The 14,993-nt window shown below is 36.7% G+C and overlaps 1 protein-coding gene across 4 annotated transcripts in view; it reads left to right on the top strand.

Moving 5' to 3' along the window:
• The window catches only part of LOC129770286 (uncharacterized), a 76,832-nt gene that overhangs the window by 46,704 nt on the left and 15,135 nt on the right, over positions 1 to 14,993 (top strand). For all 4 annotated transcript variants that reach the window (XM_055773021.1, XM_055773019.1, XM_055773020.1 and 1 more), the window contains exons 4-5: positions 11,398 to 11,507; positions 11,570 to 12,578. In XM_055773021.1, the coding sequence (XP_055628996.1) occupies positions 11,398 to 11,507; positions 11,570 to 12,578 (1,119 nt within the window). The remainder of the gene's footprint in view (positions 1 to 11,397; positions 11,508 to 11,569; positions 12,579 to 14,993) is intronic.

The following is a 14,993-nucleotide window of genomic DNA, read 5'->3' as shown; positions in this document are numbered from 1 at the left end:
AAGCCGCGAGTAATCGTTTCATCAAAGCTATATTTTTTATTATTAAGTTTATGTTACTATAATGGTTGATTGGCCAAAATTTGCCCTATGGGACAGCTGAGCCTAATTTATTCTAACTCTTTGTGGTCGCTTGTCTGCTCTCAGCCACCATACCTTTTTTACCGTTCTGGTCGTTTGTCTGCTGTCAGCCACCACAGCAAGAAACCATGCTAATCTTATATTTTACTCAACCAAGTATCAGTTTATGCATTTCTCCGCCTGCGAATGACGGATCTCAATAATAGCATGTCCGAATAAAAAAAAATTATTGAGAAACCAGAGCAGTGGGTCCAAAGCCCCAGAAAAGGAGGATGGTTGTAATAGCTGTTATCCATGGTTATTATGGAAAGGAAGTAATGGATAAACCCCTAAACCAAGGTGTGAAGCGACCCGTGCCGAGGGATGAATGGTAGGGGGGGTTTTAAACCTTGCCGTTAACGGAGCCTGTGGAGCACCAGGGCACCCTCTACAGTATCGTCTGCCCTTGTTGCATTAAGCCGGTCACTGATGCAGTGGACCTTTTTTACCGCGAGACTCGTGGGACTTCTATGAATAATCCACATCCAAATGAACAAAACGAGCGGTCGAAAATAACGCAGAACACTAAGGTTCTGCAAATAAATCTCCATCACGCTAAAGCAGCGTCTAGCGTGCTGTCTAGGAGGTTTATTGAAGACGCTATGGATTTAGCTTTAATTCAAGAGCCTTGGGTCCACAAAGGAAGAATACTTGGTATTCATACTGGTTCATGTAAGTTATTCTACGACGACAAGCATGACTTCCCAAGAACTGCTGTTCTAGTAAAAGCAAATATTAAATGCTTTCCTATAACAGAGTTCATTCAAAAGGACATCGTCGCGATCAGAGTTGAGATACCAACCGCCAAGGGAAGATCCGACATAATAATTGCGTCGGTTTATTTCCCTGGTGACGTACCTGAGGCACCTCCCCAAGAGGTTGCGGCGTTCGTAAATTATTGCAGAGAAATCAAAAAAGACTTCATCATCGGCTGTGATGCCAACGCTCATCACACTTTGTGGGGTAGTGACATAAACAGTCGAGGTGACTGTCTTTTAGAATTTCTCTCTTCAAACAACATTGACATTGCCAATATAGGCAATGAACCAACGTTTATAAACGCTATCAGACAAGAAGTCCTGGACCTAACACTGTGCAGTCCGGTAATTTCTTCGAAAATACACAACTGGCACGTTTCGGAAGAGGCGTCTTTGTCTGATCACAGACACATTATCTTCGAATGGGATGGTGGCTTGACAGTACAGAGAGAATATCGTGATCCAAGAAAAACCAACTGGGAACGATATTCACTTGAACTCGAGTCAGAAACTCTTAACACAAGAATAAGGTCGATTCAACAGCTCGAATCAACTTCAAAAGAATTAAATGATACGATAGTTTCTGTCTACAACAGTAATTGTCCACTTAAGAGAGTTTCTTCGACAAGAAACGTTCCATGGTGGAACAAAAGGCTCGAGCGGCTACGTAAAACAGCGCGGTAGCTGTTCAACAGAGCTAAAATTAATTCGGATTGGTCTCAATATAGGAGCGCCCTAACCGAATATAACAGAGAACTAAGACGATCTAAACGAAAATCTTGGGTAAATAACTGCGAAAGCATTGAAAGTACCCCAATCGTTGCAAGACTAAGCAAAACTCTTGCAAAAGACCACTCGAACGGGCTAGGTTCCCTCAAAAAGGACGACGGTTCGTTCACAAAATCTCCCTCAGAAGTATTAGACTTACTGATGAAAACTCACTTCCCGGGATCTACATCGGTTCATTCTGATACCAGTCCTAGCTACAACCGCGACATGAAATGCTCTCGAAGGTATTCTGCAAAGGATGTCGCAAAGATAGTTGCTGGAATGGTTTTCACGAGGGCCAGAGTAGAAAACGCGGTGAGATCCTTTCAACCATACAAATCCGCAGGTGTAGATGGATTTTTTCCAGCCCTGATTCAAAAAGGAGAATCTAAGCTGATTCCATCTCTGATCGAGATTTTTAAGGCAAGTCTGATACTAGAGCACATTCCTTCCACATGGAGACTCGTTAAAGTGGTTTTCATTCCAAAAGCTGGGAAACGTGATAAATCACTCCCAAAATCATTCAGACCAATTAGTTTATCATCAATACTGCTGAAAACTATGGAAAAAGTATTATATGAATACATAAAGTCTGTATTCATGTCCAAATGCCCTTTATCTAAATACCAGTTTGCCTATCAATCAGGCAAATCCACAGTCACAGCGTTACACACGCTTGTGACTAAAATTGAAAAATCTCTTTCGTCAAAAGAAACTGCATTATGTGCGTTTCTTGATATTGAAGGGGCTTTCGACAATGCTTCTTATGTATCAATGGCACAGGCTATGAGAAGAAGACATTTCGATGACTGCATAGTCGAATGGATCAAAGGCATGCTCACAAATAGACAAATCATCTCGGAGCTGGGTGGGTCGTCGACATCTGTGATTGCAACGAAAGGTTGCCCACAAGGAGGGGTTCTATCACCTCTACTTTGGTCACTGGTGGTTGACGACCTCCGGATTAGTTTGGAGGCGAATGGTTTCGAAACCGTGGGTTTTGCTGATAATTTAGTCATAATGGTACGTGGTAAATTCGACGATGTGATATCGAGCAGGATGTAGATGGCCTTAAACCTTACACAATCATGGTGTATCAAAGAAGGTCTGAGCATAAATCCCTCAAAAACAACAATTGTTCCTTTCACCAAAAAGAAGAAACTGCATCTGCAGACTCTAAATCTTGGAGGAGAGGAAATAAAATTCAGCGTTTCAGTGAAATATCTAGGCGTAATCCTAGACGCTGAACTAAACTGGAACGCACACTTAGATGCAATTATCAGTAAGGCCAACATTGCCCTATGGGCATGTTCTAAAATGATAGGCAGAACATGGGGCCTTAAACCAAAAATGGTTATGTGGGTCTATACAGCAATTGTGCGGCCTAGGATAACCTATGCCTCATTAGTATGGTGGTCAAAGACTAAGGAGAATGTAGCTACAAAAAAGCTAAACAAACTCCAACGACTGGCATGCGTTGCTGTAACAGGAGCAATGCGAAGCACACCCTCAAAGGCATTGGAGGCTATCCTTCACTTGTTACCTTTGGGTCAACATGTTCAGCTGGAGACTAATAGAAGCGCTCTAAAGCTAAAAAGATATAAAAAAATATTAGACGGGGACAATACTGGTCACTTGAGCATCCTGAATCTCTTACCCGTTGGACCAACCTCAGAGATGAACAGCGATTGGATGGAACCAAGGACCAATTATGACATTCCATACAGAGTGATCGAACTTTCTCGTTCAGTATAGGGTGAGGGTGGTCCCGATGTTCGTAATGGTTCAATCCTGTTCTACACCGATGGGTCGAAAATAGGTAACAGAACAGGTGCTGGAATGTATGGTTCCAGAATAAAAATTTCTGTAGCTATGGGGAACTGGCCAACAGTTTTCCAGGCAGAAGTAGCTGCAATAATAGAATGTATAAATGTCTGCCTTAAAAGAAATTATAAACATGCTAACATTTGCATCTTCTCAGACAGTCAAGCAGCACTTAAAGCCCTCAATGCTTTCAAGTGCTATTCAAAAATTGTCTGGGAATGCATTTGCCTTTTACGACAACTGTGTCAGAGAAGTTCGGTACAACTGTACTGGATTCCTGGCCATTGCGGTATAGAGGGAAATGAACAAGCAGATGAACTCGCAAGACGCGGCTCAAACTCACCCTTCACTGGTCCAGAACCATTCTGTGGAATTTCTGAATGTGTGTTGAAGAATGAGCTGAAGAAATGGGAAGACCGGGAAGTAATGGCCAACTGGATGGCTGTACAACTCAACCAGTCAAAAAAAATTTATCACGCCGAGTATTAAAATTACTCAACAATTGCTGAGTCTTAATAAGAAAGACTTCAGCACATTCACTGGTCTTATAACAGGACATTGTCCGAGTAAATACCATCTCAAAAACATAGGTTTAGTGCAAGATGATATTTGTCGCTTTTGTAATGCCGAAAGCGAAACCTCGGAACATTTGCTTTGCAAATGCGGAGCACTAACAAGACGCAGACTTCAACACCTTGATAAGGCTATTCTGGAGCCCAAGGAAGTTTGGTCTGTGCCGATCAGGACTATAAATTTTATCAAACAGATTATTCCTGATTGGCACCTATCTCGCTATAGCTTTCAGTCTACTTCTTCATCAATAAGCAGTAGATAAGCTTGAAGCGTAATACAAAAAATGGGGCATACCACAATAGTTCAAACTAATGGACGCAGTGGTTCACACCCAACAAGGGAAAAAAATGCATTTCTTGAACGAAGCTTGATGTCTAGTGAACCTGTTCACGAATCAATACGGTATCCTATGAGTAATAGATAACAAAGTAGTCACCCACACAAGACAACGCACAGTGCGTTGAATGCATGGAAATGTGGGACAAAAATCATAACAGCAGAATTTAGTCATTGTAACACTTTGGTGTGATGGAAAAGATTATCATATGTATCAGAGCTACTGTTTGCATAAATGTCTCATGTTACTTGAATAATCGCATGAGTGTCCCAAGCGATTAAATCTTTGTTTACCTAAAGTGAAAAGTTCTGATCATTTCGGATACGTAGAAATCATTATTTGAGTAACTACTGGTTCAAATTATGTTGAAGTAGTTTTTAAAGAGCAGAATAATTGTTTGGATAAGTGTCTTATGTCATCTGAATAATCTCATGTAAAAAATCTTTGTTTGTTAGAAGTGAAAAGTGCTGATCTTTTCGGATAAACATTGCTGACATTAATTACACATTTATTGCATCAACGGCAAAAGTGTCTCATATTCAACGGATAATAAAAATAAAATGATGTATTGATTATACTTCAAATGTTTTACTCTTGGAGACTGTTTCGAAAGATTTCACAAGAAATAAAACATCACATTAAAACACATTGTTAAGTTCACAAAAAAAAAACTAAAAAATGTTTATTTTTCATAATATTGCATGTATCACTGCTTTTTCAAGGAAAAATAATCCCGACCAGCACGGCACCCATGCCCAAATGTAATACGACCGCAAAGGGTTAATAAAGGAAAAAAAATATCTTTAGGTCACTAACAAAATATAAAAGATACTTAGGTGGAAGTAGGATGATCGCCAGCTCTTAGATTGCGGCAGGGTTAACTGATTGTTATTCTTCTAAATTAATTTATATTTCAATAAGCTGTTTTTTTATTTTTATTTTGTTTTTGATCGAAAAGTGCCTTTATTGATTTTGAGAAGAAGGGGTTAAAGTTTGAAGTTGTGTATTCTGCATTTTAATTCTTGTTCTTTTTTTATTAAACGGTTTTATTTAGCTTTACCCGTTTATGTGTACGTTTGTACGTTAATTATGCAACTTTGTAACTTTGTAACTTTGCAAATTTGGCTGTAGCGCTGTCCCACATTAATTGATATTTAACCACCTTCCTGTTGATTTATTGATCTGAAGTTTTGAAAACATCTTTATCTCTGCTGTCATCATGAAACTGCGTATTACTTGATCTTGAAAATCCAAAATGGCGGATTAAATATTTTCTTAGAACCGCTTCAATATGGATATCAAATAAAAGTGCTCGACTAGTAGAACACAGCAGATAAAGAAAAATCCAAGTCCAAGATGACCGCAAGCCCCAAATAACCAATTACTTTTTTATATACAGCGCGGAATCGATTATATACAGTTTATGATTTCTTTTTTCTGTATATAATCGAATCCTGTATATAATCGTGTCAAAAAAAGTTTGTTTTCTATTTGTTTCTTTTTTTTGCATGTATTTTTCGTTTTTTGAAAATAAAAGTGGAATTTGATTTTTGATTCATCCCCTTAAAGTCAGAAAACACCTTTCTCTCATGAAAAAAATAAATTTATCCAGATTCTCTCAGAAGGTGATAGAGGATCATATTTTATGAAAAAAATACTCCTACGCATATGTTCGAAATTCAACAATAATAGAGTTATAGAACTTTTTTTTTTGTTTCGTACTCTGTTGCGTCAAACCGGCTCTACATTAAACAGTACGCTACAGAAGACGATTATGATACCCTCATTTGAAAGATGAGAAAATTTAGTACAGGATATTGTAGTGGAACAACAAAATTAGTGGATTTTAATAACATTTTAGAAGTGAAAAACTTAAAAGTTCATTTTTAAAGTGTTATTTTAATTTTATTCTCGAAATTTATATGAAACTAGATTGTTTCTATCAATTAAATTCAAGCTCTTTAATCGCTCTACAATTTGTTCTTTGGCACCCAACTTCTATCTTTCTTAATTCAGCTGAAATATCGATATAGACAACTACTGGTGAAAATTCAAGCAAAATCTTCAAAAATCACGATTTTTACCCCACTGTACATGTAATAGCCACTTAAACTTCACCTTAAAGTTGAAAGTTTCTTCTTGAAATAAGTCATATTTGAAATATAAAAAATAGTTTCTCCGAACTGTATATAATCGAGTTCAAGATTGTGTATAATCGAATCACATATAATCGAGTCCGACCTTTAGTTTCATTCAGCTTGACCTGTTTGCATGTATGTTTGAATGTTTGTAGGGTTGTCGCACTTTAATAGAAATTTGACCCCGTTCATTGATTGATCTGAAATATGGATCACACATTTATATCTGCTGTCATAAGATTGCTTATTCCATATATATAAAAAATATTTTAAAATTCGATTTGGCCGCCGCTAAAAAATGATCGAATTACCTGACTTGGAGAACACATTACATGATGAACAACATAAATTCGAAAAAGGTTGCCGTCACTAAATGGTCGACTATGTATTTTTTATATCGGTACCAACTGAAATGATTTGACTAATAAAATACAGTTCGTCATGAAAATATTCCGAAACAAATTAGGTATGAAATAAAACTTTTGAAAAAATTGTTAAATGGTATAATAAAATATACTAATGATATAGATAATGTACTAAAAACTAGAAAATAAAATAAGTAAAAGAAACTTTTGAGGTTCATTGTTATTAAACATATAAATAATACAGATAATTAGTCAATTAAGCAAGTAACGGTTAGTAGTTATCACACCTCTTCCTTCATCAATCTAGGGCATTGATGAGACTAAAATTAAATCGTGGGCTACGTCGGAATTCCATTATCCAAAATAAGTTTTTTCATCATATGCCCCACTATTTTTTAGTGATAGTGATATCTGCTAACTGCTACTTGCCTAAGCATTTTCCAACTTTTAGTACATTACAGTGATGCTTCTGAATCCGGAAGCTTTTTAATCCGGACACTTTTTTATTACATTCAAAATCATGCCGAAACCATGATATTTTTTGCATGTTGAATTAATGTGAGTGATAGTTACTATTGTGTCAATTTAGTTTAGATTTCGATTTGATTAGGTTGTATAAAACAACCGTTCTATCTGTTATGGAGTATGGAAGTTTTTGCTTCAGGTCCGCTGCCCGTACTCATATTATACAACTGGAAAGGATCCAATATCGCTGTTTGCGTATTGCTCTAGGATGTATGCAGTCAACACATACAATGAGCCTAGAAATTTTAGCTAGTATCCTTCCTCTTTCTGTGCGCTTTTTCGAGTTATCATTTCGTTTTTTGATACGTTGTGAAACACTCAATCCAAACAAACTTTGAAAAAATGCTAACCTTAGGCACTCAATCTAAGCGAATGTCGCTATATCTTGAATTTCTGACCCTGGAAAGCCCATCTGCTTTACTTGGTTTCCAGACCATTCCTTCAATTTTGTTCAATCCTTCTATTAATTTTGACTTGTCAATGAAAGTTTATGTGAGTGGTATTTCCAGTGATCTCCGCCAAATAGTCATGCCTGCAATTTTCTTGTCAAGATATAAACATATTGACTCAACCAAAATTTTTTTTACTGATGGATCTAGTCTTAATGGTTCCACAGGTTTTTGGGTATTTAATATTAACTTCTCCATATTCCGTAAGCTTAGTTTACCCTGTTCGGTGTTTGTTGCGGAATTGGCTGCAATATACACTGCATTACAACATATTCAGACCTTGTCCCCTGAACATTTTTACATTTTTTCTGATCTTCTCAGCTCTTTAGAGGCACTTCGTTCGGTAAGGTCTAGATATTCTTCGTATTTCTTGTCTGGAATCCAACATCTTTTAAGTGTTTTGATAAGTAGATCATTTAATATCACTTTTGTATGGATTCCCTCTTATTGTTCGATACCAGGAAATGAAAAAGCTGATCTTCTTGCTAAGAAGGGCGCTGCGGAAGGACTGTTATTTTATAGGCCAATTACTTTTGATGAATATCTCCATTTTCCTCGTGAACGTGCACTTCAATGTTGGCAGACAAGTTGGAATGGTAGTGATAAAGGTCGGTGGCTGTATTCTATCATTCCTAAAGTTCCCCTCAAACCATGGTTCAAAGGATATAATTATTCTCGTGATTTCATTCGAGTAGTGTGCAGACTCATGTCTAATCATTATTCCTCGAATGCACATCTTTTTCGAATTAACATCAGTGATAGTAACCTATGTATTTGTGGTACAGGTTATCACGATATTGATCACATTGTATGGTATTGCTCTGAATTTCAAAATAAAAGGTTATCTTTTATAGAAAATTTTCGCAAAAAGGGAATGCCACTCAATGTTTCGATCCGTGACGTTCTGGCTACTCGTAATCTCGATGCAATTATGTTGATTTATTACTTCCTCAAATCCATACACTTTCAAGTATGAGTATGTGTATATTTTTCTTTTATTTTTGATTATCGTTTACTTCTCCAACTTTTTTGTTTTTTGTTATGAATATTTTTATTATTTATCAATAATATATGGTTATTTACGTTTTCATTTTTCTTCAACTATTTTCCTCAATACTCAAAAATACTCAGATGCACGCAATTGCTCGCAATCTTCAAGGAGGTGGTTTTCTCTATAAAAAATCCTCAAGAAGAAGTCTTAAATAATATTTCATAATGAATTGTTGTATAATTATTTATATTGTTCTATTTCTTGAAAAAATCATAGGGTTTTTATGCCTTTATGAGAAAGAACATTTGCATAGTTCTACTCACAGAGGCTTTTCCCTATACATAAACACGGCTCATTGATGCTTAACGTTGCTGAGCCAGTTGAAAATAAATTAAATTTAAAAAAAAAATCTTTGATTTACATTTTGCATAAATTATTGTATTCTACTAATCAAGCCCTTTCATTTGATACCCATATTGATAGGTTTTTGAAAACATATTTTCGTTTTCACCGTGAAGTGTGTACGGGAACAAGGTCCTATAATCTAATGCCAAAAGTAGCCCTCTCATTATCACCAAACTCTGATCAATCGAAAAGAAATGTTTTTAAGGTAGCATCAAGGTAGTCATTTGCTGGAAATGAGATATATTCCACTTTGAAGGTAGTAGCTCCATATTTCACAAAGTTAAGTAGTCTAAAAATAGCTGAAAAAAATAACTTTGCTCCGTTGTTTTTTTTTATTATTATGTTGTTCGAAGCGTATATTCTTTGACGTAGAACTAAGTCTTTCAGGAAGGGTGCCAAATCAGAAAACTGGTCAAGTTTTTAAGAAATAAAGTTAGCGTTAATAATTATTTTCACTGTGAACGAATTCTCATGATTTGTATACCAATCGAATCGGAATTTGTTTGATATGCTATACATTACAACTCGCTAATCTCTAAACGGTTTAAATTCATGAAAACTGGAAGAATTTCCTTTATTCCCATACATTTGTTCTGCCGATTTGTGTGCTAACCCTACCCGTATTTCAAATGCTTATCACTCGAACATTTCTTAACAGATCGGAAAGATGTTTGCATCAAGTGATAGGAAATATTTCTGCGCGTCTATCACAATTAATAAAATGTTATTTTTCATGAGTTGAACAATTGAATAACTGTAAAATGTTAAGCGTTATCTAAACGCCCTAACTGCCAAGTTTTGATTGGCCCGATTTACGGTTTCCCCAACACAGATTTCAAAATCGATGTACCTGTAGAAATCCGCTTTGCAAATATACATGCAAGTCGGGGATACTTTTGTTCCCACCGAGCTGTGTTTTCCTAACACGAACTTCAAAATCAATGTGCCTGAGGGAATTCGCTTCGTCAAAACATGCAAGTTGGGGATTTTTTTCCCACGGAGCTGTGTTCAAAATAAATGTGCCTGGGGGAATCCGCTTTGCAAATACATGCAAGTCGGGAGTATTTTTTGGTGTTGAGTACTTTTCTACTCGCTTTGTACTGAGAAGCCTGGGAAAATCGTCATTTCAGATACTAGAGTTGAATGAACTTTCGCGCTTCGAGAACTACGTAAACATGAAATGTGCAATAATTTCAAAGGGAAATGTAAAATACAATAATCGTTTGACAACTTTTCCGTTCAAATATTTTGGTAGTTCTAGGAATTATATCAAATGTAAAAGGACGTTCATCAAATTTATTTGTAACGAAGAACATAATCTATTACAAAAGTTTCGATGCATTCTAAAATAATATTCGAAGTGGTAAACAAGTGGATTCCATAATATAATTTCGTAGTTCTACGTCGATGCGGTCGTGTCCTAGATACAACCCCTTACAATTTTTTCTTATATTCTAATATTTAAATTTTATTATTTAAGTTATTGTAATTAAATTTGTAGGTATTGCATAACTTGATATTTATCTTCCCAGCGACGTCGGTTGATACAATGAAACAGTACCCGTGTTCACACATATTTGTTCACAAATCATCATCAGGATTCGATAATCATTATCGAATTTGTAAAGATATTTCCTGCATCCACGAAAACAACTCGAAAATAATTTTCCCATCAGACAACAAATACCAATTGAGAACAAATCATTGAAAACATGGACCTCTTGAAAGCTTTTCGAATACATGAAACAATTGAATATCGATAACATCACCACAAACAATCTTTAATTGAGCAATAATTTTCCCCAAATTCGTTTCAACGACCGAATCTTGCAATGAGGACCTTAGCCTTGAAGTGTAGAATAATCTCATTGTGTAAAGACAAGCAGCTAAGAAAAGAGAACCGTTCATTTTACACATGAAAGCGCCCGGGAAGAAGGAAGACAAATAAAACTGTCTTTACGACAATTGCAATCGGTATGATAAATCGTCTGCATATTTCCTCGTGTGAGCCAGACAATCGCAGAAAGGATAACGTAAGAACGTCGGGGAATTCCCAAAACTATAAACATGACAAATCACCGCAATTAAAACTGTATAAATTAGACGGAACGTTGTACTGATGGTTTTATTTTGCTGTCTCTTTCCAGATATGTGATCCATCTAGCGGATACGAGTCCACTTTCCATCGTTATCACACCATCTTGCACCCCAACTATGGAAGGGGAAATCCGATGGACGGTCGTCTACAACGAAACGAGTGGGTGGTAACTGATATATGATTTCCCTGTACATCCGCTGACATTATCCTTGTCTTGACAGGCATCCTTGAAATCCACAACGCTTTCAACCGAAGTTCCTTTCTGTTGCCCTGTGCGGTACAGGGTATCTACCACGTGTGGGTTCAAATCACCAACGTGTACTGTTCGGCTGAGATTTCCTACAACACACGAAACCTCGTCGACCTGTGGCCACTGCTGAACCGAACTGCACTGTCCCCTATCAAGTTTCATCAGCATCCCCGGAAGCACCAACTGCTAGTCAAGTGGGAAAAAAGTAAATTCGATATTCACGCGATGCACTATTGTTTGGTCATAAGTCGGGATCGTCCCCAAGAAACCCTTTGTCGGGCACTTGCAAATAACCAACATGGATCCAAATGTGGTGCAAGCAGTACGGAAGTGCTCCAGCGAATCAGCATTGAAGAGGAGAAAAAGATTCATCCGGATGCGAAGACTACGATCGTGTGCACGGGTGTTCGAACGAAACAACTGATTAAAGGTCTGAGATCGAACACCTCGTACTTCTTGGAAGTTTTCTCTGTGCACACTCAGAAGAACAATCTTTCCTACCTGCTTGGATCGACAACGGTTCATGTGAATCGAACCCGTCCCACACAGCTGATCGAGGGGAAATTGTTCGTCGGGAAATTGTCTACCTTAGGCGGATTGACCCTTTTCAGTTTCAAGGTTCCTAAGAAATCATCGAGTAATTCCACCCTGAAACTTCTGGTGACACCCTGTGGAGGAACGGTGAATCTGGAGATTTACCGAAAAAAACGGCTAATTCTGAGGCCAATTGTTGACATTTACTATCCCAGGGTAATTACGCTGGGGAAGGCTGTGCCTGGCGAGCGATATCTGATACAAATTTCGGAAGCAGACGAACACTACCGAACCAACCGGATACAGATTGCGGTAACCACGCGGGATGCGTTTGTGAATCTGCCCCAGCTGCCCGGCAACACAACGGTGGCTGAGCTGACCCAGCTGAGGACTTGTCACGCTACCACGATCGCCTGGTTCAGTTCACCAGATCAGAGGAAAATAAGGTAGGCTTTGAAGGAAACTTGAGACTACTATTCACAAAAAACGATGAGAAGATACGTAAATGTGTTACTGCTTGGTTTTTTTTGTTGCAAAAATATAATTCTATTTCCAAGATCATTGGTGTTCTCGTGGCCGATTGGTTAGCGTCACACATAGAATGCCGAAGGTTTCGTCTAAGAAATTTCTACAGATTTTCACTGTAGCCTATTCTTTGCCACTCAGAATACATTCAAGGCGTGTTATGTAAGTTGGTGTTAACCAACTAATACATGCTCGTGCAGACTTATCCTGTACATTCGCAGAGGCAGTTTGGCGTTTTAGGATGGCCTTTTTTCACCGACGTTAATAGCTCTGTTGGGGTTATCACTCGCATTATTTCAACCAAACTTTTTTGCAGCCTTGTTAACGCTCGACATTTCCATCTCGCGGGGAACAATGATAGTATTCTTGGGCACTAGCAATTTATTATCGTTCTTTTTGCGTTCAATTTGATTTATTTCATTCCGTTTTTTTAAAGTTTCAATTTTTATTTTTTTTTTATGATTTTTTAAATAACAATTTTTGTTGAAAATACTACTAATCTTTATTCAGATGACCACCATTTAGAAAATTATTCGAATTTTCAAAAACCACTACGTAACTGTTTAGATAATTCATTTTTAGATGCTGAAAAAAAATCCACCCAGATCGATCCACTAGATTCTGAGAAAAACGTACCTCCAGCGATTGACACCATTCGATTTCTGTCTGTTTTTTCAAAGATTTTGTGAACTAACACAAATTTTTGCTAACTAGATAGAAAAACCAATTTTACTTATTTATTTAGTTCCTAGAACGTCCTTTCAGGACCTTTCCATACAGAGAAATTTCTGTTTGAATGAAACATTATTTCTTGGTCTTTGATGATGAATAATTCTATGAACAACAATCGCACTGCAAACCGAAGTGTAGTTTTGAAAACTTTAATAAGTTCTGAACACTTTTATTTTTGACATAGGACTATGTCTTTGATTTCAATATAAGGGGGTAACTCTACGAAAAATGTAACGATTCATTGAGAGTTTTCAAACGCATATTACTAAAAATCGTTATTACGACATATGTTGTGTTATATACCATTAGACAGTAAAGGGACTGGCCGGGTAATGGAGTAAAAAGTGCCCCCAAACCCAATCAGCAGCTGTATGCCAAATATTGTATAGGATATAAATAAGTGCACCCTTGGCCGAGTGGTTAGCGTCTCACATTATCATGCCGGGTGTTCGGGTTCGATTCCCGTTCTGGCCGGGAGATTTTTCGTCAGAGAAACTTCCTTCGACTTGCACTGTGGTCACGCGTATTCTAGAGCTTGCCCTTCGGAATACATTCAAGGCGAATTATTTGGATTAAGAAATCTCAACTAAGTCTTAATAAATAACGCTAGTTAATGCATACGTTGAGACGGCAAAAAATCCACAGGGAACGTTAACGCCATTCAAGAAGAAGAAGAATAAATAAGATATTTTGGCGGTTTTTTGAAGCCCTATGTGGTTTAACATAGGGTCTATGGTGTAAAACGTATTTTTTCGTTTATTTCACGCCATCCTCAAGGGCTTCGAGATAAAAATTTGAAAAAATACTTAATATGCATTTTACTACGGTGTATCAAGAAAAATTATCAAAAAAAAATCATCAAAAATTTAAGTACTAAAAAAATATTGAAATTTTGAAAAACTTTTTTTGGGGATTCAGAGATTCAGTACTGCTCTAATTCATATTTATATGTGTTCCCACGGCTTTTCTAGATATGTGTGATTTTTTTTCTGTCTTGCGTGGAACACAAAATTTTTTTTTAACATTTCCAAAGGGTCTGGTTGGGTAAGGGAGTAAAAAGTGTCCCCGAACAAAATCATCAGCTTATATGGTACACCATAGGATCTATGGCCATTATCAATAGCTTTGAGACAAAAATAAGAAAAAAAATACTGAAAGTACATCTTACTATTTTTTCATGAAAAAATCTAATAATAAAAAAAATTAAATACGCGGTACAAAAAAAAATTATATATTTTCCGGCATTTAAAAATTTTGAAAAAAAATATAACTTTGAGACCCACTTCTGCTCTTATTTTTATTTGCATGTGTTTGTATGTGTCTTTTTTTCTACATGTGCCATAATTTTTTCTGAATTTTTAAGAGCATTGCTATACACAAAAACAACGCATTTAAATAAAAATTAGAGTAAAATTGGGTCTCAAAGAATTTTTTTTTTCAAAATTCCTATATACCGGGAAATGTGTAGAATGTTTTTTGTACCGCGAAAACCACTCAAAAAATTCTGAAAAAAATCATATATACCTAAAATAGACGCAGGAAGAAATTTGAATACGAACTAGGGTAGTACTGAATCTTAGAATTAATAAAATTGAATTCAAAAT

Source organism: Toxorhynchites rutilus, chromosome 2, assembly GCF_029784135.1.
Source record: "Toxorhynchites rutilus septentrionalis strain SRP chromosome 2, ASM2978413v1, whole genome shotgun sequence".
NCBI classification, from domain to species: Eukaryota; Metazoa; Arthropoda; class Insecta; order Diptera; family Culicidae; genus Toxorhynchites; species Toxorhynchites rutilus.
Note: the sequence above shows the minus strand (reverse complement) of the source record. Positions and strands in the feature narration are given on the sequence as shown.